This window comes from Genypterus blacodes, unplaced genomic scaffold (assembly GCF_046128005.1).
Source record: "Genypterus blacodes isolate CSIRO-AG114 ecotype Tasmania unplaced genomic scaffold, CSIRO-AGI_Gbla_v1 ptg000158l_1, whole genome shotgun sequence".
NCBI classification, from domain to species: Eukaryota; Metazoa; Chordata; class Actinopteri; order Ophidiiformes; family Ophidiidae; genus Genypterus; species Genypterus blacodes.
The window spans coordinates 1,118,772-1,144,393 of record NW_027466959.1 but is presented as its reverse complement, the minus strand read 5'-3'; the positions used below and the strand labels follow the sequence as shown (position 1 = coordinate 1,144,393).

General features: G+C 44.5%; 1 protein-coding gene across 3 annotated transcripts in view; it reads right to left on the bottom strand.

Moving 5' to 3' along the window:
* The window catches only part of mpped1 (metallophosphoesterase domain containing 1), a 45,836-nt gene extending 27,259 nt beyond the window's left edge, over positions 1 to 18,577 (bottom strand). Inside the window, exons 1-4 of one of the 3 annotated variants that reach the window (XM_076167493.1) lie at positions 18,527 to 18,577; positions 18,357 to 18,472; positions 16,711 to 16,892; positions 904 to 1,129 (exon numbers count right to left, since the gene is read on the bottom strand). In XM_076167493.1, coding sequence (XP_076023608.1) covers positions 904 to 1,129; positions 16,711 to 16,892; positions 18,357 to 18,472; positions 18,527 to 18,577 — 575 coding nt within the window. Of the gene's footprint in view, positions 1 to 903; positions 1,130 to 16,710; positions 16,893 to 18,356 lie in introns of all 3 variants that reach the window. The other 2 variants (XM_076167494.1, XM_076167492.1) reach the window with 2 other exon arrangements.
* Between the last annotated feature and the right edge of the window lie 7,045 nt (positions 18,578 to 25,622).

Below are 25,622 nucleotides of genomic sequence, written 5' to 3'. Positions count from 1 at the left end.
CTCAGTGCTGTGATTGTAGAACAAAACAAACGTCCACATTTGATCACAACAGCACTTTCATTTCCAGAGCGGGAATAATTGCTTCAGCGTTCTTATTCATAGAGAACCGCCAGCATCTGCACCTCCATAACAATGAGCAGAGACGTTTGTGAGAAAGGGAAATGAATTTTACATCACTTGTGGAGATTTGATTGTGTATCAATGATCTGTGATCATATTTACTACCCAATACCAGCTTGATCCCTTCTTCTTCTGATGAAAACATCAAATGATTCATGACTCTCCAGAACATCTCAGTCCACCTGTGTCTATATGATGATCCGTCAGATGGCAACACAACTTTTCTCCTTCTTTCCATTCAAAGTAAGTAGAAATTAGGTTTAAGAGGTCACGTAACATGCTGACGACATCACAATGAGTAAATACCTCTTATATAACAAACTACAAGTAACAGGAGCATGTGAACGAGGTCATTTGGTTGCTAAACTGCTATGGACACCAGTTCCAGCAAGACTCCTAATAAATGGTCTACATCCAACCCATCATTAAACTAAATCAATGCTAGGTGTGACATTGTTTTCCCCACAAATGTGAGTAAACATCATCTTTGCTTGCTAGACTTTGATTTGGGAGAATGTCAACATTGTCACAGTGCATCTCTACGTATATGGAATTGTGTGTGTGTGTGTGTGTGTGTGTGTGTGTTTGTGCGTTTTGACACATCTCCAGCTCCTTGACAGGCAAAGACCGACAGAGATCTCACTCTTTGCTCTTTGGGTGATCCGTGAGGCAAAGTCAGGATTTACCGATTCAAATACGTCACAAAAGATACGTTCAGGATTCCATCCCAAGCGTGAGTAGGTATAAGTCCCTTGGATCAGATCAAATTTGGAGGTGACTTACCAGGGAGTGCCGTAGATCCTGAAGCCCCGGACAGTGACTTCAGAGTCCTGCAGGTAGATGCAGTTGGTGAGCAGAGACCGGACGTTCTCGTAGTTCTCAGGCTTCAGCTTGGAGGCGGAGGGGAAGTAGTAGAAGTCCTGCTTGATCAGGTCGGCCATGAACTCTTGGTCAAAGGTCAACTCGTGGTTTCCAGCTATCACTATCTTGATGTCGTAAGGGAGGGTGCCTGAGGAAGGAAGGAAGAAGACAAAGAGAATAAACAGGAGGATAAAGAGGAAGGGGATTTTGAGATAGAGAGAGCTTTAAGGAAGGGGAACAGAAGCTCAATTGTGATTTGGGAGGTGGAGAAGAGAGTGGGGGGGTGAAGAAAACAGAAATTACAGAAAGGGGGAGGACAGGACCATGGACGAGAGACAAGAGGAGATGTAGGGAAGACAGGAGACAAAGGGAACGTGAGGAGCCATAGACAGAGAAGGAGGAGAGGGAAAATTGGGGATGACACAAAACTCATTCCAGACAGCTTGGCATTCACGAGCGACGAGGCTTTTTTCTATGTTTTTCCCTCCGTTTCAGGCAAATCTGTACATCTGTCTTAGCTTCCCTCCATCAATCAAGGTCTCAACCCAGTGCACTGCTGTCTTTTGTTTATGGAGCCATATCTGAACGCATCCGTCAGGGAATCTTTATCTGCACAAATGATGAGGAGGGAGAGCCCAAAGAGGAAGGTGTTGATCATTCTGGAGTTTATGACACAGAATATTAAACATTTACAGACAACGCCAACTGCTGCTGCTTTTACTGTCTGTGCCCCTCACTTTCATCATCTAGATGCTCTAAACAAAATCCTCCCCTTCCCACACACAGACACACACACACTCATGCAGCTCAACGGCTTTAATTGGCTATTCAGAGCTCAGCACAGCAGGGTGCGATCAATCTGTGCCCATCAAACTGCTCACTGGCTGGCCCTTTTGAATTCTACATGATGTTTTCCAAGCTCCGCTGATAGATACAGAGAACCAGCAGGAAAAAAAACAACATCTGGGGTCAGTAGAGAGGCTGACAGAGTTCAATCACCGTGGCATTCTGACAGCTGCTGGCAGGGTAGTGTGAGGCGCACACTGGGTCTCAATCAGCTGTATTTGTGGGGGGGGGTTTCTTACACACAAACAGACTCCGACACGTGTATAAACCCATTTGGAGCATTCCTGCCGCACTTGTTGATGAATCCCACCTGATCTTGAACTGAATGTACGGCCTAATCAACGGGTGATTGATTAGCATGTCTTTACACCCCGAGCTCCATTAAAAGGCTGCAGTGTGAGAAGCTTCACCTCTAAATGAAGCGGGGACAGAGAATACAATCCATGGCACAGCACCAAAATGGCCAAAGAACTGGATCTCCCAAAGTGCATGATGGGAGATGACTGGCAGGTGCAGGACCAGAATGCTGTGCGTGGATCTTAACCATCTCAGAAATGCAAACAACAAACCCGGGATGCCAACATAACGACTGCTACATAGAGTTTGTGTCAACGCAGTGATGATCTCGTTCCCATTATCATCCCAACCAAACATTCCCAACACACACACACACACACACACACACACACACGAGAAGCAGTGCAGACATAACATGTAATAATAATACATAACATATTAACCATGTCTATGAAAGTGTAATGTAATGTACCATAGATTTCTTTGTCTACATGCAGTTCAAGACTAAATCAGAGTTGATGAATGAGGCACCCGGAGTGTGTGCATCTGTGTTTGTGAGTGACTTTGCTGCATGTGCGTGTGTGTTTGCATGCGTCTGTGCATGTGTGTCATGTTAGTGAAAAGGAGTAATTAAACTGAGCTTTAAAAGAGGCTGACAGCCCGACGACGGCTCTGTCATAACAGCCAATCAAAGCCTGGTGACAGAGAGAGAGAGAGAGAGAGAGAGAGAGATAGAGAGAGAGAGAGGGAGAGGGAGAGGGAGAGGGAGAGGGAGAGAGAGAGAGAGAGAGAGAGAGAGGGGGACAGAGAAGGACAGAAATCTTTTAGGAAGCCCAAAAATCCTTGAGTGTGAAGGAGGAATAATAAGGAGATGAAAGCAGCTGTCAGAGACTGCCCCTCCGCGGTTTGGGCCTCGTACGCCCCCTCTCTCACACACACATCCCGTTTGCTGGCAGAAGGACTTGTGCTTAGTTGTCAAGTAGACACCAAAAAGCCCTTTTAAATGAGGGGCCGCACCTCCACACAAGGACATGGACATACACAGCACCGGTGTAATAAAGATGTTTTTTCTTCCTCTTCATCAGTGTTTGACATTTGAAGTACTGCTTAGCAAAACTATCTTTCAAAAACAAAAGATAGCAGGATGGTCTCTTACAGATACTATGCTGCCGACACACAACTCTTCCCTGTCTTTTCCGCCAGAAGACTGACTGAGTGACTGACTGAGTAATACAGTACTTCTGACTGGATGAAAGACCGACACCTTCAGCTCAACCTATGAAAGAAGGAGCTCCTTGTCATCGCAGCCAATTTTTGCAATCAGCATCCAACCTGACTCCTCTCGAGGCAGTCCAACAAAGTCTGCCAGGAACTTGGGTGTCACGATTGATAACCAACTAACAATCAAAGAACGCGTTGCTTCAGTCTCTCATTGTGCAGATTACATACAACATGAGGAGAATCAGACCCTAGCTACAGTATGAATGTGGCACAGCTCCTGGTCCAAGCTCATCTCAGGCCTTGGTGATTGCAGTGACTTCCTGGCAGGTCTACCTCCATGTGCATTCACACCCTACCAACGATCCAGAATGTGGCAGCTCGTCTGGAATTCAAACTACGCAAAACAGCACAGGTCACTCCAATGTTGATATGCCTCCATTGGCTACGAGTCACTGCCCACATCAAGTTGGAGTCCTTGACGTTCGCCTATAAAGCAGCGTCCAATATGGCACCCACTTATCTGAATTCTCACATTCAGGTTTATGCTCCCTCACGCTCGCTCTGCTCTGCCAACGAATGGCGCTCTGTGCCACAACCACAACGAGGCCCCAAATCTCTATCCAGACATTTCTCCTTTGGAATGGAGCAACCAGACTCCATTCGATCTGCTGAGTCCTTCTCTGTCTTTTAAACAGTTGAAGACCCAACTCTACCCTGAACACCTTCAAACCCAACGTCTACCTACTTAAAAAACTAAACTAAAAAAGCTTAGATCTTTACTAGTGTTGTGTTCTAAATCTCACATCCTTTTGGCTAAAGGTTCCTGCCAAAGGACGAAATGTAAATGTAGGGTTTTGCTGTGGAATACTTCAGTTCACTTTTGGATTTGGTGTGCAGCTGGAACACAGGGGGAGGGAAACTGGAAGAGTCTGGCATCACACTGCATCCTGGAATGAATCTCAGGTGCTGGTCTCCACTAATGACAAGCTGCAAGTCCCAATGCAGAAATTAAAAAAACAAATGCCCTCCTTTACAAGTCAGAAGCAGATTTCTGCTATTTCGTTATTTGTTGATCATGAAACTGCTCCTCTTCTCCTCCAGTCCTGGGTTTCTCCTCTTTACTCATCCTACTTAACATACACACCTCCTTCCACTTCCCTTATCAGCCACATTTACACCCTGCCTTAACATCTGTCTCTGTCCTCTGGATAATCAGGTCTGGCTGTGGTCAGTATATGCCGATGGTTTCTTGTTTCCTTGCCTCCTTTCTCCTCTTCGCCTCCTTCTTTTCCTGTGCGTTGGTAAAGTCTGCCCACACCATTTGTGTTTTGAATCAGAGTCTAATCCCTGTGACTGTTCTCCCCTAGCTGGATAAAGACTGTGGATGCATATTGGATTTGAATGCAAGGTTTAATTAAAGTCATTACAATGATTAAAAAATTGTAATTTATTACTTCTTCCATGAAAGCGTCCAAACACTGCGTATTATTCAGTCTAAGCGGCTTTACTCAGAACATCTGTGTTTTATCCCGTTTCATACATCACAATGTGCAACACATTTATCACACCTCACATATTTCCTCCATGTTTTGCATCTCTAATGATGGCAGTGATGAAGGCTCTTGGAGGGAAAGCTGGCTAGGAAAGGAGCCAAGTGTCTGCACGGAGGCAGCAGCAGCAGCTACCTGAAGACATGTTTCACTTGCTCTTGCAACCCTTTTGTTTGAAGAGTGGAGCAGAGTGTGAAGTGATTGATGAAAGCCAGACTGACCCGGGACTGTGTGCAGAACAGAAATGCTCCACAAGTTCCAGAAGAGCCTCGCAAGTGAGATCCTTCAGCTTTAAATCAGGAGATGTAGAGGTTTTACTACATGTGACCAAAATTAAAATGATTACTGGAGTAGAAAGGCACATTTTCACATTTAGTCTTGTGAAAATCCCAAAGTTGATCTCAGGACAATCAAGAGTGAAGGCTTTTTGGAGAATAATCTGAAGAGGTTTTTATCTTATTTCATTAAATCCAAAGTCTGTAAATGAATTTTTGAATTTTTCCAGGTTTTGGGGCATTCAATGTCCCATTTCTTTCAATCAGAAACTCGAAATGAGCATTTTCCATTTACTTCAATCTTTCCAGAAAAAGAAATTTGATTAGAAATGGATAAGAAAATTACCAAGATGGATGAAAAAAAGCCAAATTCAGTGAAAAGTAAAACTGCAAAATGAGCGTTACAGAAACTACAGTGATGTTTAAAGACATGCAGCCACAAGAAAAGCTGCTCTGGATGACATCATCGCCCAACGGCCAAAACGTCAAACATAAGTAGGGGAAATAGAGACTGTGTGTGTGTGTGTGTGTGTGTGTGTGTGTGTGTGTGTGTGTGTGTGTGTGTGTGCCTATGACAAAGGCAGCACAGGGAACAAGGCACTCGTAAATTTTAGACCAAATAAACACAAATCTGCGTCTCCTCAGAACATTTTGCAGCATGAGCAGTTTTTCACGCATGAAGTTTGACGGCCAAATGTAAACTGAGAGAAATAAATCACGGCGAGAAAAATAAAAGTCCACCAGCTGGATGCAAATACAACCCCCCCCCCCCCCCCCCAACACAACACAACACAACACACACAGACACACAGACACACACACTTACTCTGCAGAATTAAATATACATTTCTTAAACGATTTTTTTGACAGTTTGCTGCAAAGTGAGAAGCTGTGAATCCCAAACTAGCTGGACTTCACCTATGAGGATGTAAATAAGAGCAGTCAGCACATGTTTGATACGGATAATCTGCCGGCCAACTGCTTAAAAGACAATAAATGCCAAAAATGAAAAATAAATAAACACAAAGAGGATCTAAAATGTGTCTGGTTGTTGTGTCGCATCAAACCGGCAGAACTCAAAGTCATCTAGGGAACAAGGCACAGGGATCCAGGGAACACAATGGGCCACTTCCTCCCCCTTTTCTCTTCCTGTCTTTGGCTCTTTTTGGAGCTGCACGCCCCCTCCAGTCACACACACACACACACACACACACACACACACACACACACACACACACACACACACACACACACACACACACACACACACACACACACACACACACACACACACACACACACACCCCAGATCTGCTGTCTGTCTGCTCATGGTGGAACCGCTAAATCCTTTGTCCTCCCATGAGCTCCATGAGGTGGCCTGTGTGTGTGTGTTTGTTTTAAAGTGTCTCTGTACATATGTAATTGTTTTAGTGTGTGCTTGTGTGTGTGTGTGTGTGCAGGCAGAGAGAGAGCAGTGTGTGTAAGGAATATGGCAGATATACAGTGTGTTTATTTGATCTGATGTAACATGTGTGTAGTGTATACGCATACTTGTCTATACGCCTGTGTTCTCTCTGTGTGTGTGTGTGTGTGTGTGTGTGTGTGTGTGTGTGTGTGTGTGTGTGTGTGTGTGTGTGTGTGTGTGTGTGTGTGTGTGTGTGTGTGTGTGTGTGTGTGTGTCTGTGTGTGTGGACTCTCTACAACCACCACAGGAAATTTGCCGGAGTTTGGTCACCATTGTTCTGATGTTGCGATGGGTGGTCTGCTCTTTGAAGAGATAAATGTTACAGGGGGGATTACTGCTTTTGTGTGGAATGTGTGTGTGCGTTTTGTGTGTGTGTGTGTGTGTGTGTGAGCGATGAAATGTCCTGCTTGCCAAGACAAAGTTAATTCCAAAGTCTGTGTGTGTAGATATCAAAAACTAGTAGCCAAAAGCTTCCTGCCAAAATAACTTAATATAAAAGTTTATGTGTGTGTGTCTGTGTGTATGTGTGTGTAGTTCTAAAATATAATCACTAATGCTCCGTGCCAAAAATATTAAATTGATATGAATGAGAGTGTGTGTGTGTGTAAGTGAACGCCTGTGTGCAAGAATAAGCAGCTAAATATAAATGTCTGTGTGTGTGTGTGTGTGTGTGTCTGTATTTGCGTGCACTTTTGTGTATTGCGTCCTATAGCATACAGATTATGTATGCTCTTTTAAGTATGGAACATTTGGAGATTACGGCCAAACAGTGCAGCTTCAGCCGGCTTTCATGTCGACGTGCATAAAAAGAAACGCCGTGATTCAAAGGGAACTTTCAAAAGCAACGCTGCTGATGTTCAAAGGCAGACAAGCTAAAGACGCTCGCTCGCTCGGATCAGCCATAATTTGTGCCTGTACTGTGTGTGTGTGTACATGTGTGTGTGTGAGTCAGAGAGAGAGAGAGAGATGGATGGAAGCAGCGAGACGTCTACCTCCCCAATTCGGCTTAAACTTAATACTCACTTGTTTCATTTAACTCACCACCTACACACTGCTGCATCTCAGTACACACACACACACACACAATCATACAAGCAGACACAAAACAAAGACAGCCAGCAATTATGAGACGCTGTACACAGACACCACCTACTGAGCAACGCATCCAAAACACACATTTTATCTGAGCGCAGCAGCAGCAGCACCTCCGAACACTTCACAATGTCCTCAGTCAACATAATGCATTACACACACACACACACACACACACACACACACACACACCCGCACAAAGCCAGTGACAAAGACAGATTCACTGCATCATCAACCATCCTCGTAGGTGGTCTCTTTCTCTTCCCTTTTCTTTCCCCTCCGTTCCCTCTCTCCGTCTCTTTCATCCCGTCTGCTCCACTTACACATTCAGACACTTTAAAGAGAAGCAACACGCAGACAAATTAAACCCCCGGCAGTTGTCACCTATATATCACCGTGTGTGTGTGTGTGTGATTTGTACTTCACTCTGTGAGGAAGCCGACGGTCGCAGTGGGTTGAATCGTCGTCGCACGGTAATGCTGCTCTAAAGGAGGGAGACGGTGATAGATGCATAGCAACACGTATGGAGTCGTTAGGAAATCCTCTCTAACTGTATTCTAATGATCTTGAACAAGTTTGTTGGCAGGATTTGAGCCTTTCTGCTGGAAGGAGAGTGACATGGAGACCTTTTCTTGCTCGATCTCCTCACAATCCGGCTGTGCTCCTGCAGCTGAGCGTAGAGTTTGAAGTGGTTGGTAATTATCGTTTTTAACAATTAAAACACTACAGAATTTAAAATCACCACCTCTTAGGCTGAAACTAACATCTCTTACTGTATCCCAGCTTTTTTTTTAAAGCTGTGGCTGCGATGTGCTGTTCATTTCTGAGCCAACTTTGTTATTGTAGACGGCAAAGCCCCCCAAAAAAAACAAAAGATGGAGGACATCAGGTTCAGACTAACAAGAGACAACAGCCGGGCTAAAAATAAAATGGGAATTGGAATCCAAGCTTTTTCACTGTGGTGTGAATTCTGCACCTCATCACAACACGGATCAAAGTCTTCATTTACTCAAATCTGTGTGTAAATATGAAATGTGAAGCGATTTTTAAGATTTAGATTAATAAAATAAATGTGTATGTTTAAAATCTGCCGAAAACAAATTCAGACAAGTTAAATAAACAAACCAATAAAAAGATAAATGCCTAAATAAATAATTAATGCATGAATCGATCCAGCAAATAAAGGAATATTGAGCTGTATGATGGAAAAAGCGACATATTTAAGGTCACCTGACAAAAAATAGCTTCACCAATATACATCTATATATGTATAAAGACTTTTGTCGACTTTAATCAAATCTGCCTCTATTCTGTGCCAAAGAGGAGCCACAGAGTTTCTCTCCCTGTTTGTGTGTCTGTATATGTGTAAGCAGTACATTCATGTGTGTGTGTGTGTGTGTGGCATCTCTCTGATTCACTTCTATCTGTAATGAGTGTGTGTGTGTGTGTGTGTCAGAGCTCTGGCTGGATGCAGAGTGTGTGTGTGTGTGTGTGTGACGGTGCCTGTGGCTGGATGCAGTCTGACTCCTGCACATCTGCCTTCCCTCTGCTCTCTGTTCTCACTGTCTAACAGGGTCGCAGGCGTTCTGCTGGCCGTCTGCTGGCGGTTGAAAGAGGCCGGGTTAATGCCTGATTCAGCAACAGATTGCATCCGGGAAATTTACGCTGACCCAGAAAACAAATCTGAGACGGAGAGTGAAGGAGAGACTGAAAGGGAAAATGATGAAAAGGACGTCTGTCATTTTCAGGAGCAAAACTGATGGAGGCTTCGCTCATTTACAAATATTTTTCGTAAACTGAAGGGAAAAAAAAAAGAGCTTGTTTGGGGAAAAAGTGAGAGATTTTCTTACCCGTGCATCTCTCTCCCTTTCATGGACTCGCATGCACACACACAAACACACACACACAGACACACACACACACACACACGCAGTCTTTCAAGTGTGCGAGAAGGCACAAAAGCAAAGGGACAGATGGGAAACGGTTTGCTCAAATTTAAAGTCACTTGAGATTCCGTTGAGTTTCCCCCATGTTAAAAACCATAAAGGATTGTCAAACCACCTCGTTATGCTCGCATCCAATGCTGGGTAAACACGAGGGGGCGGGGGGGCCGGGTGGTGTGAAGAGAAAAGGGAGGAAGGAGAGATGAAGGCACAGGGAAAGTAGGGGAAGGAAGACTAGAAGACAAAACAAGGTTTGGCAGCAGGGAGAAGGACGCGAGGGGGAAGGAAGGAAAACATCTTAATAACAGCAGAAGAAGGAAGGAAAGACCAAAAGAGGAAAGGGGGGGGGGGTTTGGGAAGTGAGAGAAAGAGAGGCTGAGGGTGATGAAGGTGAGGGAGAGCAGGCCAGAGGAGCCGTCATGAAACTTTAATGCCCCCACTGTTATCAAGCTAAAGGGGCGATAAAGGGAGCAAAGCTAAGCAGGTGAAGAAGAAGGTCCAGGGGGAGGATGAAGACGCAGAAAACACACACATCCTCTTCCCCCGCGCACAAAGTATGTATGAATGTACCGTCCTGGAGGAGCCGGATGCCACCAGCGGTGACAAGGACACAAGCAGAACACAACAACACAACAACACAACACAACTAGATAAGAATCAGGAAGGATCAGGATCAGGAGAGAGCAACCGTCTGTGTCCACCACATGCAAATCTATTCCCCTCATCTGCACCAAAGCAGCTGATTGCTTCCCGATCCCTTGTCCTTCCTAAATGGACAGACTGAAGTTTAACTGACTTTTGTGTTACACTGTGATGATGAAGAGTCCCCTTAATGTTCTCAGCTGTGCAGATGCAAAGGCAGGTGCAGAAGGAAACACACACACACACACACACACTCATTCTCTCTTACAGGCGAAAAACAAACCACACACACACACACACACACACACGCTTCCAAAGTGCCTACATGGCAATCGCATCATGGTCATCACTTATCTATTATTCAGCAGTAAAGGGGAACAGAGAGCAGAGCAGGCGCTAAATAAAGAGATGTTTCCTCCATGCAGACGAGAGAGAGAGAGCAAGAAAAAGAGAGAGAGAGAGAGAGAGAGAGCAGTGTTTGCCGTCATTAGGGGTTCACTCGGGACTCTCGATAGAAAGGAGTGAGATTGCAGGAACAGCGACCTCATAAGTTCACTGCATGTCTGAACTGCACAACATCAAGTTTGAGACACGACACATTGTTGACGATCCCTAAATGAAACGACACCGGCAGAGAGACGTCATCAACCTGACAACAACCTTTTCAATGAAACAAAAACATGTCCTCCTGTATTCAGTCTCTATCTGTCTGCTGTCTGTTCAGTTAAGAACCAAAGTGACATCCAAGCACTGATGGGTCTTGTTGGAGGTATGAGCATGATGTTTCTAGAACTTGAGGACATTTTTTAAGGAGCCCAGTGAAGTGAGCAGACAGACCAGAGACAGAAACCACGACGAGGGGAGAAACAGACGTCGGGAGAGAGAGAGAGACAGAAAGACGGAGTGTGAGAACAAAGCCTTTAAGAAGGAGAGCCTGACCTCACATTGACTCAGAGGCACAATGAGATCCATATTTAAAAAGAGCACAGTGCCCAGAATGTTCCCTGCATCTCTGTCAGCGCACGCCATCACATGGCATGAATAAAGACGCCACTCAAGTCTAAAGTGAGGGCAACAAACAGACACACACACCGAGCTGCCTGTCTGCCTGCCTCTTCTCACACAGATCGTTGTTGTCGAGTGCCCGCCGGCGTCTTAACCTCCTGTAAGAGGCGCTGAAAGCCAGATCAAAGACGCCGTTATTGGAGGGAATTGGACTGTGAAGTGCTGCTGCTCACAACTTCAGAGTCGGCGTCTCACACACACACACACACACACACACACACACACCAGCCCCTTCCTGTGTCCACTCCTCTCTCTCTATCTGCATCTCTAATCTCACCTGTCCCATACAATCAGCACCCATTCGCAGCTACAGTACATCGCTCTCCTTCTTCCCCCGAATATTCAACAGAGCCCAGCCGTCCGCCGCCATCACGGCTCTTCAAACCGCACAATGTGAGAAAATGAGCTTTACCTTCCGCGTTCATACAAGCGCAGGTGCAACACACACACACACACACACACACACACACACACACACACACACACACACACACACACACACACACACACACACACACACACACACACACACACACACACACACACACACACACACACACACACACACAGAAAGTTAAATGGTGAATAATTGTGATTTTGTCATTTGCCAGGTCTGATGAATGAGGCCCATTATACAGTATGCATGTGTGTCTTCTGGTTTGATGATTCTTTGAGCCTCACCTCCGTCTTGTTAGCACACTGGGACCACATTTCCTTTTTTGTGTGTGTGTTGAATATTGTTATTAAAGAAATGATTTGAAATGACACTGAGCATGGCGTTCTGAGAGATTCTGGAGATTGTTTTTATACACAGAGAGGGGGAGAAAAGGAAAACAAAGAGGAAAAAGGAAAGAAATATTGATTGGCGCCAAGGAAATGTGACGCACGTGGACAAAATGGAGACAAAGAAACGGTGACTAGAGATAATGACTTCTACAGTCGGGTTGAATACTAGGTGGTGGATAATGACAGTATTGGTGCAGAAAAAAATGGCTTCCATTTGTGATAGAACTGTCTGTGTGTGTCCTCATAGTGTGTTTGATTTTGATTTTCTCATGGTGTTCTTCAGCCATTGTGGGGGAGAAGGAGGGCTGAGGGATTTCCACTGCAAAAGCCAACTGATCATTTGTTTTTGCGCAGTGTTTGGATGACATGAGTGGAGTGGAGTCCTGAAGATGGCGATTGGAGGGTAAGGTTGAAACTGTGTTCTCAATACTGCAGATATTGCGTTAAAGTAAACCGACCAGGATAAAAAGATGATTCAAAAATCTATCACATTTGTCCTCTACCTCTGTGTTCATTTCAGATTGTCTTGATTTGAGGTTGACCCTGTGTTTGACCTTAAAGTTTAGGCTGAAAGGAGATGAGTGGGAGAGGAGCACAGGATGAGACAGTGTGAAGGAGTCAGCGTTTGACTTCCTCCTACCAGTTTGCTCGAGTTGGAGTCCAGAGTGACCTTCTTGTTTGTGATGTGAACCTATTACTTATTACATATTTTCCCTTTGCTTTAGAAAACACCTTAAAATAGAATAAGCAAACATTAAATGGAGGGTAAATTCAAATTAGATTATTCTAAGCGGAAAATTGTGAAAAACTGATTTTTATAAGAGCAAACATAAACGCAGAAAAGGTATCTGTGGTATAACTGGTTCACACACACACACACACACACACACACACACACACACACACACACACACACACACACACACACACACACACACACACACACACACACACACACACACACACACACACACACACACACACACACACACACACACACACACACACACACACACACACACACACACACACACACACACACACACACACAGTGCTTGTAGTGTGAATGACAGCTTGGACCCGAAATGGATATCCATGACAACAGAGAGTAAAAGTTTGGCATGAGTCTCCAGGGTGGCAGAGCTGCGACGGTGCCCAGGTAAGGCTTCTCCTCTGGGGAGAAGCTCCAGCAGCCTCCCTCCTCCGTCTCCATCTATTCTTTTTATGCCTCCACCTACACTTCTTTTAGCCCTTTCTCTCCCCATCATCTCTTCAATTTTTCAACTCCCTGCCTTTGTCCATACCTGCATTTCATACCTCCTCCTCCTCCTCTTCCTCCTGTGTTTCTCTCTCTCTCCTGCAAGTGTGTTCGCTCTCCCTAACAAAGCCTTGAGCGGCTGCCAGTGGCCCCAGAGAGCCCACTGACTTCCTGCTAAAAATAAGAGCCGAGGGAGGGATGGCAGAGAGCTGCCACCGAACGAGCGAGTGAGCAGCGGGAGGAAGGAGAGGAGCTGAAATAAGGGATGGAGAGAAAACAAGACAAAAGTAAGCACGAATGGAGAGAGAGAGAGAGAGAGAGAGACAAACACACAGGAGGACCAAAGTGTAGAATATGAAGAATGCACGCAAGCTGGAAAGATTGAGAGACAAGAAAGGAGAGATGAAAGAGTGTAGAGTTTGGTAGCAGATGGAGGCAGACTAGATCGTACCTGACCGAGGCTTAGTTTGTACAGACACTCCCACCAAATGAAAAACGCTAAACCTGAGCTCCACCTAAATCTGCTCGGTACACACAAAACAGCAGGAGTTGCATTCATCTACAGAATGAGATTGAGAGTGTGCGTGTGTGCGTGTTTAATGTGTGTGTGTGTGAGAGAGAGCGAGAGTGAGAGGGAAAGGATAGCAGCCAGATTATAAATATTTATACAAGCAGATGAGAGGAAGGAGAAAAGAGAGCCATATATCAGAGTTGCAGGGGAGAAGAAGAGGAAAGAAGAAGAGATGGAGGGAGAGAGAAAGGGGGGAGAGAGAGAGAGAGAGAGAGAGAGAGATAGAGAGAGAGAGAGACTTCAGAGGCAGCAGCAGGTGCGTTTGCTGGTATTATCTTTTCTTTTCCGTCTCTCCCGTCGCCTCTCTACCCGTCGGACTGCAGGCGAGTACAGCAGCTCGCACTCCCTGCCGACTTGGTTACAGTCGGTGTGCATGCGTGTGTGTATGCATGCGTGTGTGTGTGTGTGTGTCAGGAGAAGGACAAGCCCCCCCCTCCCTATCTTCCCTCCATCCCTCCCTCAACGAAAGCCATGAACAGACACTACCTGGCATCAACCGCTGATGCGATGAGGACGATGGCAAGGGCGAACATGGCGATGATACCAAACACTGGAGCCACTCGGCTAATAAACGTGCTGCTGCTGATGCTACTATGGACTTTCTCGTGTTGTTTGTCTAAATCTTTTCATTCCATTTATAAGTGCCACACAGTGTTGAAAAGACTTACAGACTACAGACGACCCCGACTCAGTGTGGAGACAAGATCCTGAGAACATGTCCAAGCACCAAGTTATGAAACCCTGCAGGCTGAAATCCATCTTCAATCCCAGTGTGGAGTTTCATGGGTAAAATGTAGTTTACTGTGTTAGCAGCAGAGATATTAACTCAAAAGTACTTTTTGCAGTAGCGTGACAATAGTGCAGCATCTAATAAAACAAGAAAGCTTCTCCAGTAACTTCTTTCTCAAAGTCGTAGAGACTCGCCTCACATAATGAAGCAGCGTGACAAAAGCTACAAAGCTACACCTCAAGTAGCAGAGTAGCTTGGCGAGATATTTGAGGGGGAATCAGGAGCTACATGCACAGTAAGGGTCCGGTATCATATCATTCAGACTTAAACCTTAATCAGACTTAGTCCAGCTAAGAGAACTGATCCAGTCTGATCCGATGCTGTACATGAACTCACATTCTGAGTTTGAGCACTTTCAGATACATTCAGCCAAGACGTCCGGCATAAACATTCATTTCTGCATTTGCCTGAACAACCAATGGATCGCATGAATACTTGAGAGGTAGCAAGCAGTTAACCAAATACTAAACTAAACTCAGTTAGTCATTATGTAGACGGCTGCAAACACCAAAACGGTTCACATGAAGACTAAACTTTCCAGATTGAAACATGAATTCCCCCAGCTGTTGTCAGTGTAAGAACACACAGATCTGAACCTGGACACCTCAGCAGCGTCTGTCACAGCTGGGACGAGTGTAACACACACACACACCAGACTCAGGCCACAATGCAACATACACAGGAGGAGCTTTCTGCTGGTTCTCACACACTTTGATGTCCATTTAGCAATCTTGATTCATACCTTTCAGACAGATGTTGATTTCAGCACGTATAAGCACATTTTAATCTGAGTCTCAGATTAATTTTGCAATATTAGTTTTTAATGAAAATGATGGGTTTTTATTTACCACCTAAAAAGGCTGAAAAATAAATAAATCCTATCATGTTTGGATGGATGGAAGATTTATTTTTGTCAAAATGTCAAATTTTCTTTGTAGAATTTTCTTTTTTATCATTTTTATTTATTTTTCGAAAAACAACAGTTTTCTAGAATAAATATTTAAAACGAAAAAAAAAAATTTATGAAAAAATATTTAACAACATTTTGTATTTTTTTCCCAAGTAGCATTTTACTGTATATGCTCTATCTACATTTCCAAAACGGAGTCTAATAGAAGGAACTTTCTTAAATGTTCTTGATTAAGTGTCACCAGACGGTCGAGCGTCTCAGCACTCAGCACAGCTTGCTGTTGTATTTCTGTTCGATAAAAGATGCAGAGACTCAACAAATTATATCAGAGAAGAAACCCGTGGCAGTGAGTGAACATTTAGTTTCCTGTATATAATTATGTTTTGTCAAAGTTATCATCACATGGTAACGCCGTTGCAATTAGGAGCTCAACTCTCCTGAGTGCTGCACTCAAGCAAGCTCTGACATTTAAGGCTTAAAAGAAAGCTGTCAAAACTGCATTTATGGGATAGTTTCACAAAATGGAACCCAACAACACAAGGGAAGGAAGAGAGTGGAAATTAATTTTGACCATTAATTTTGAGCGAGACGTTTGGATTACGTCCCGACATGACGCAGGGAATCAAAGCCTCTTTCCTTATCTGGATGAACGCCGATTAGAACAGAGATTACATTTTAAAGCAACGTGTAATTGCAGCAAATGGCTAAAAATGCGAACGCAAAACTCCTCAGTCGCCTGTAGATTCCTTCAGGGCACAGTGAAACGGCTTTAAAGACGACTAGTAGCAAAATAAAACATAATGACTTGACTTAATATAGCCCAGTTGGGTTCTAAAGTCTTAAAGATGCTTTCCCCTTTTAAGTGTTACTTCAAAACTTTCAGCACAGCAGCCAGAGTGAGTAAATTTAGCATTGTGCTGAACCTGGGGCTTAATAATAGCTCGTCACTAAGGAGACCCAGATAGAACACAGACACACGACCCGTTCTGGATGCAGAGGCACGGTTAGAGATGCTGACCTAGCCAGTCGTTGAACTTCTTGACCTCGGAGGGCAGACCCAGCTCAGTGAAGTCTCCGGCGTGGATGAACACGTCCCCGTACGGCATCTGGATGGAGTCTGTGCGGGAGTGCGTGTCCGAGATGCACACGAAGCGAGTGTACCCTGGTGGCTTCGGCGTGTCGTGGGGCATCGGGTCGACCCTGAACCCGGGAAAGACACAGAGGAAAAAGGGGAAAGTTATAAAACAGAGAGAGGAAAGGAGGTCATTGTTGCTGTTGGTGCACTTAAACAATGGCGTAGGGAGACGAAGCTTTTGTATGTAAAGTCTCCGAGGTAAGAGGCTGACAATGAAAGAAAAGTTTGAATTAGTATACGGCAGAAAATCCTCCCCAAAGACCGGAGCCAAGAGGAAGAGGAGAGACGGAGGCACGGCGCGAGCGGAGAGAGCGAGCCGCCACAATAAAAGCAGAGCGCTGAGCCGCCGAGAGAGAGACAGAAAGAGAAATGCACAGAGATGGAAAAAGAATAAAGCGCAGATATAGAAAAAGAGCAGTGAGTCCTGTGGGATTCCAGTGGTGTGTGCAGATCCAGCAGGTCTCCAGGGGAAAGAGGGGAGCTGGTGAATAACCGTGGCCCACTTTATAGAGCTCTCCTCCAGGTAGGATAACACCCAGCCCGGCCTCCTCCTCCTCCTCCTCCTCCTCCTCCCCCACCGCTGCACAAACACCAGCCGGAAACGAGATGTGTGCGCATGTAGGACAGCCGGCGCAAAGTCGGAATCACAAACTAATAATATACACCAGGGTTCATTAAAAATGTATCATTACAGCAAAATATGAAGGAATGCGCCGGCTAAACTACAGCAAACTAAATGAAATGAAGACTCGCATTTCAGACCAACAGGCTGTCAATTACAAGGGGAGAAGAACAAAGCAAAGGATTTGGGGAAAATAAAACAAAAGAATGCTTAGAGACGAGAGCTTTCTGACTGTGATGAGATTTTAGAAATAAATGTTTAACAACCCCAGAATCCATTCATGAGTGGAAGCAGTAATATTAACTCATGTCTAACTTCTTATTCACATTTACGCTGACAGCTGAGCAGAAACCAAACATCACAATATTCCTTTGCTTCTCCAGGCTGCATCTTTTATCCCGTATAGATCTGAAGGTTATGTTTATTGGTAATATTTATGTTTGGCCAGCATGCGTCGCTTGCTTGGTTCATTTGATTTACATTTTGCTGAATCCAGCTGCAGAAAGACGCAGGGATGAAGAACTGGGAGATTTTAGTCATTTTCTTTACAAAGTAATTCAATAAAAGTCTATATTTATCCCCCCGACATCATCGATCAATAACCACATCAATTAATATTATTATTATATTGATCCTAACATTTTCAGTGTGAATTTGCCAAAGCAGTTATGACGATGATGATGATGATGATGAAGATGATGATGGTGGTCAATCACAGTGTAAGGATTTCTCAACAGAAGGGTTGAATAGATAAATAATACAGTAATTGTTTGAAATAATTACATTTCCATTTACTTCCTAAACACTTTTAACTTTATTTAAATTTATAAGATCTCATTTTATTTGATTACAATAAGATTTAATCTGATGACATCATATTCCATGATATCCATCTGAATCGACTCACATGTGCACGTGCGGTGGCTGGAATCGTCCCTGGTTGATGTTGTAGAAGGTGAAGGCCTGTGTGGGGTTGGTGCTGTACTCGTCCACCTCCACCGTCGTCCTGTTGCCTCGCTGAGCCTGGGACTGAGCCTGAGACTGAGATTGAGATTGAGACTGAGACTGAGCCTGAGCCTGAGACTGCTGCCGCCTCGCCGCCATGATCTCTGACAGGGTGAAGGCCATGACACTGCAAACCAGAGAGCGGGCGATGAGGGCGAGGAGTGAAGCTGAAGCTGATGTTGTTGTTGTTGTTGTTGTAGCTCGGGTGGGCAGATGTTGGGTGGTGGTCCTGTCTGAGGAGGAGGAGGAGGAGAAGCTTTCCTGACAGAGCTCAGACTCTCACAGTCATGATGCAGGAGTGGGGAGAGAACATCAGCAGCACCTCCCTCTTCCTCTTCCTCTCTCCTGCAGCTCCTCTGCACCTGAAGGACACAGAACACAGCTCACATGTCACGCCTGTCTCTTTAAGGACAGACTGTAAACGCTGACAGCTACGCAAAACTTCATCCACGTCACATTGAAGCTTTACAGGTCAAGTTTCTGGATTTTTCCTATCAGAGCCGTGATGCATTTTTATGCTTTTGCCTTCTGTGACACTTGATTTGATCGTTTTCACTCAAAAAGTCTCTTAACATTCAGAGATTGGGCTTCATTGCATTGTTTTTAATTATCTCCATAGCAGCAATTAAGTGGGAACGTCCACTGAATTGGGAATGATTGGAGCTCCTGACTCTCATGCATGGGGAGCGTTTATCATTCATGATTCATCCGGTTACTTTGCTGCAGCACAAAGCAAAAGATGTTGGATTTTTTTATGTGGGTGCGTTTTTACCAAAATGGATGACGAGGATGAGGACAAAGACGCAGCGTTCGCAAAAACACAGATTTGAAATGAAGACCGTCCAATTTGGAATCTACAGAGATTCCCCACAAATACATACAAGTATTCCACACACACACACACACACACACACACACACACACACACACACACACACACACACTTTACTTTGTGTGTCTTCTGTTACCTACTGTAAAAAAATCCTGTTTCCCCCTTTAAGAGGAGCTTTTGTTTCGGTTTAATGTTCAATAATACGTTGAACAGGTCATGTAAATGTGCCATGTGTGTGAGGTTTGTGCGTCGGCCATCCAGACTGGATTGTGTTGTTTCCAGCAGCTCTTGGCGGCGGCGGGGAGGAAGCAGAGACGCTGAGGGGAGGCGAGATGAGGAAGATACATGGGGGGAGGAAGGGGGAGGCAGAATGTGGGGAAGGGGAACTTAGTCTAAGTCTGGATGTGGGTGTGATGTCGCCCTGCCACCTCAATGTCTCGTTCGCCACAACCTCACACGCTGACATGACACACACACACACACGTTGCACTTCACGCCGTGGCTGTTTCTCATGGTCAAATCCCAGCATGCATAGGGGTTGTGAAGATTCCAGGTGTGTGTAAAATACGTGTTTGCTCTGTGTGTGTGTGTGTGTGTGTGGGTGTGTGTGTTTCAGTCTTCATGAAGTCTATGAATTCAGAGACATGAGAGAGATCGTCTGTTATCTCTAGTTATTGGAGAACGACTCAGTCTGGAGATCTTCAGTCTGTTAGTTTCAGATCATTCCCTCTCCCTAACGTTCTCTTTTGGTGCATTGAGAAAGATTTAACAACAAATCACAGCCACAGAAAACACAGAAAACACATTTCCCCTCCAAACAAAGGGAAAGTGACGAGAGGCACTGATCTCTGGAGCAAACGTGAGACACGCTCCTCTTCCTCCAGGCGCTCTGCTCTTCATTCATCAGAGAAACTCCAGCAGATTCTTACCAGCTGCACCTTGTTAATGTCATTAACCTCAAATATACTCTTCATATGGCGTCTCTCTGCAGTATTTAACACATCATCGCTTCATAATTGGTGTCTACAACTACATCTTTAATGGCAGATCTCTTGTGGGAGCTCTGAACATCACAGTAAGCACAGGTTTGATTGGTCTGCTGGTCACCTTTCCTTGATTTGACCCGGAATTTAACCTGCAATTTTGTAATAGTTGCACAAAAACTTCTACAAAACACATGAAAGAGTCTGATCTCAAATATCAAATGGGTCAAATTCGACCCCCAAAAAACTAAACAAGGTCACAAATGAATGATTTTTTTCAGATCCATGCGTATTTTTGGAGAAGTTTCCTTCCGTTCATGTCTCCTGATCCTGACTGTGACTCCTGACTTCACCCTAACCCAGACCTGCAGCCCCGTGAACCCTCTGCTCCCTGCGCGGCTCTAGAGTCTGAGGTCTGGACAGGATCCGCTCCTGTACACAGACTTCAGATCTGACCCCCGACTACTGAAACATGATCTGGCATAAAAGCGTTCCGGGGATCCCGGCTGGAAAGCGTTAAATCATGAAGGTGAATGCGTGTCTGTATAAAACCACACACACACACACACACACACACCACAAATCCCCTCAACGTCAAGCACACACACACGGGGGGCAAGTTTGTTTGAAATATAACCTAAAATAAACATTTAACATATTGATTCGTAAAAATTCTGCGGTCTTTCGTGCGTAAGGAGCTCGTTCCTCTGCCGGACCCTCGGATAATAAAGGGATAAACACCTACCGGTTATTCCGCCGCTCTGTTGTGACTCAGTGACGCTGCTGCACAGTGATGTTGGAGCCTCAGACGCCGTGAGGAAAGACGCGCTGGTCAGTTTGAATGCGAACCCCGTGGTGCACCGGTGACGCGCCTGGAAATGTCCCCTCTCCCTCTCTCTCTCTCTCTCTCTCTACCGTGTGTGCAGCACAACGAGGAGGAGCAGAGGAGGAAGAGGAGGATCGCAGACCGTAATGGCATTACAGTGACGCTGCGACGAGATGATTACACGTGTGTGTGTGTGTGTGTGTGTGTGTGTGTGTGTCCACTTATGTGATTTTGTGACACTCACTCACTCACTCACACACACACACACACACACACACACACACATACACACAAATGAAATCGTTCACATTGTAAAATCCTGTTTTTGTTTCATAATGTTTCACAAACTCACTCAGAATGTAACATAAACTGTATCTATGCTATATGAGCGCGGTTGTCGATTTCTGCACTGAAGAGAATTTGTTTGAAGAGAAACACCAACAAAGACGCCCGGGATCGTTTCTGTTTGCCACAAATAAAACGCGTATTTCTTCATTAAATCTCTCCCTGCGTCTCTGTGTGTGCGGGTGAAGGACAAAGTGAAGCGGAACTAACTATTCATTTAACGACAGGGACTAAGCAGATTGTATTTTTGTGTATTTCACAAATTCCGGCTGAAATACTTTAAGTATCATAACAATAACAAGAAAACATTTGCAGCTCAGATCTAATTCACATTTTTGTACATTCATGAGAAAATTCATAATTTTGAATCCAAGAAGAGCAGATTTATTATCAGCAATAATGACTGAACGGCTTTTTTATTTGATTATTTAATGAATGAAAGCCAAAATGTGACTAAACCATAAAGATCAATAACTGTATCAGCGGCGTCCTCTGAAGTTCAGCATGTTGTCTTTCTACATGTACGAGCATGTAGGTGGTTTTGTTCCTGTTCATTTATTGGATGATGATTGTCCTTCAGTCGTGGTTATTTAAGTGGAATTAGCAGAAGAAACAGCTGAATTTGCAGATTTCTGTTGATGAACAAATCCTTCCTCTTCATTTACGAGCTCATAAAGGGTTAATCAGCCTGTTTGAGACATCCGGCAGCAGATTGACGCCGCGGCTTTCATTCAGACCTGCAGGTAAATGAGGTCGGACGATCATTTAAAAGAGTCAACTGCACTCTGGACCTGAAACGCTCCGAGTGACTGGATCCTTCACAGTCACAACCTGAGGCGAGTGCGACACCTGCTGGCCAAATACTATAACTGTAAGAAACGTAATTTAGTGACAATCAATAACTCTGTGCTCTGCCCGCACGGATCCACTGATACTTACCTTAACACTGTAAGGTTCATTTAAGTAATAATGTAGAATGACAAACCAGATACTTTCACACATTTAACAACACACAATAATACACTCACAGGTCTAATGTGTGTGTGTGTGTGTCCTGCTTGATCCAAGCAGTTGCAGGGCCTGAACCAACCACGTTTACATCTCAACAGTTGGGCCTGTAACATTAGACTCTCTATCTCATTCCCACACAGCAACCGTGCCGGTTCGGCCTCGTCTCACACAGAACCCACGTACGTTCCTTATCACTTTCTACGCGATGAACTTTCCAGAAACACGGGGAGGAGGCGACTGACGGAGGAACGGAGGGGGGGAAAGCAACAAGATAAGGAGCGCAGACTAATCTCAGCATCTGGCACAGACACATTTGCCTGCAGATGCCGGCTGCTGATGAGCCATCCTGCAAAGATCACGTAGGAAATATCAGATCTGCCTGTCAAATATGATTAATGAGCAACAGCGACGCAGCGGAGGAGTTACAGTAACATTCTAAACAGGCGTTAAAGACAGACGACCACTGCTTCAATCCAAACCGCATCTATTTATAATTCTCACCGCTGCATCTTTGATTGATTTCTCTCCAAATTGTCTTCAGTGTTGTCGTGTGTTTGTGCGTTCCACAGAGTCTCACACAAAGAAGTTTTGCAATCCACTTCTCCTCCCAGTAAAACAAAGGAGAGCCGAAGCCTGGCTGGTGATGATGATGATGATGAGGAGTGTCTCTGATGAAGCTCCCTGATCTGCTGCACAGATCGTGTGGCGTGGAGATAAGAACAATATGAACAGTGTCAGCTAAATTTTCTGGAAGCGTGTTTCAGCCTCGGTTGTGTGTAACGGTGCACACACACACACACACACACACACACACACACACACACACACACACACACACACACACACACAGCGACATCACACACACCTAAAGATAAGAGATAGAGCCGAGGAGATACAAAGGACACCCCCAGTTCTTCTCTGACTTTATTTAACTGAGAGAATTCAACACACAGACGCACAAAGAGACGACTGACTGGTCTGGTTTTCTGCTACTATTTTTATTTTTTATTTGTTCAGTACTGGAGTTTCATGGACCAAACAATGGCACAACACTGCATTACAGTTTCTCTCTTTGGGTACAACTGACTAAGAAGACAAATGTTAAAATGATTTCTCTATAAAATGGACTACAGTACACACACACACACACACAGTCTCTTTCTCTATCACTGGCACCCGGTACACACACACACACACACACACACACACACACACACACACACACACACACACACACACACACACACACACACACACACACCTCATTAACCCTATACACACCCAGCTGTTCATACCAGAATACATTCTCAGGAAGAAAAACAAACAGGCATTCATAAACTTTAGAGCATTTCATATCATTTTTTTTTATAACACTCATATCAAACTGTGCCCACCTCAAACAGGCAGGAGGCCGGACCCTAACAACACGTCCATTCATATCTGTGTGACAGCCAGTGGAAAGGCCCGAAGAAGCAAAACCCGACGACAGTGTGCTTTTATTTTGGAAGGAGGATCCTGTAAGCAGAAGCACTAACTTCACTTACAGTTCAGACTTTAGTTTAGATCTGTTTTAGTGGGAATGATCAGAAAAATGCCAATAATATCTCGGCACAATCATATCAATTAAAAACAAACTAATATTTTATTGTGAAATGGAAGCCAAGCCCAAGGGTTCTCAAACTGTGGTGCCTCTACAATCAGCGGTACCTGGAAGAGGAAGATGAATGGAGATTTCTGCACATTATCTGTATTTTGTCTTCATATTGGTGTCTTGTTGTCGGTGCTACTTGGATGTTTTGGTGGCACACACAGTTTGAGAACCACTGCTTTAAAGGTTTGGCAGAGATTTTTTAAAGGATTTCATTCCCAGTGCAGCTTAAGAAGTAAACAAAACACAAATTCAACAAAAAGTCCAATTTGTCAAAGTGACTTCAGACTTGATAGGGTTAATGCTCCTTTAATCAGTGGGGCTGAGCGTTTCCTCATCGTCCTTGTGCCCAGCACAAAGTCTCCCTTTCCCTTTTCCTAAATCAAACTCTCACTGGGGTTTAGTGACACTATAAGGGGTTAAAAACAACGTAGATGTGTTTCAAAATCATCTGTCAAAGGGAAAGTTGCTATTTCTTGTGAACAAAACAACACACAGATAAATCCACTCTCTTACAGTGGGAGCTGTAAGTGCTATGGACACACAGACAGACGGTCAGACAGACAGGAGGCGGCGGCGGCGGCGTTCTCTATCCTGACCGCGCCCCTGCCACTACATTCACCTCCACACCACATCACACACTCCAGTCACACCGTTTACATTTCCCCAACTCCAGTTCCATTGTGCAGATATAGCGTCCATCTTCAATATGTATGAGACACATTAGTACCAACGCAGAATGACACAGAGAAAGATTTAGTCAAGTTATAAACAGCAAAGCGTAGAATACACACCGTACTTCCTTTAATGGAACAGGATGAGGTGAGTGAAGAAGAGTGATATTAGATTGCTGTATGCATGTAGTGCCATCATACAAGAAGCCTTAATGGTGACACTTCTTCTCTCTGGCATCTATAGGACACGGGACCGCTCACACACGCACACACACGCGCACACACACACATGCATACACTGTGTCTGTGCGCATTAGGCTTTCTGTTCTTGAGATGCTGAAGCTTCAACCAAAATTGGAGAAATATTAAATAAGAATCCTCGCCGTGTGTGAATGGGGGCTGAAGCTGCTGTGAGCGAGAGCTCAGGATTACCCAGAATCCTCTCTGCACTGTTACCAAGCGGGAGCCAACACAGGAGACGCAGCTGTCTGTCTCACTCCTCTTTGCCAAAATGCGGTACATTTCAAAACAAACACAACAAAGGAAACAAATGTAACTCAGATCCTTTTTCCTACAGTTTACAATATAAAATTCAAGTGCAATTAAAGTTCCAAATATTAGTTACATTACATACATTTCTCTCTAAAGTAACACTCTGTTACTTGAAGGTAGTTTATCTCATCTTATATATATTTTTCACTTAAAAATTACAATATAGACTTTCTGGTTGACCCCTTTTTCAGTCTTTACCTGTGCTTGGATGAATGAAGCACCCTCTTAGGTGGAACGGCCCGGGTTTCCTTTCCCCACTTTTACGACATTTACTCTCAAATCACTTTTCCATGTTAA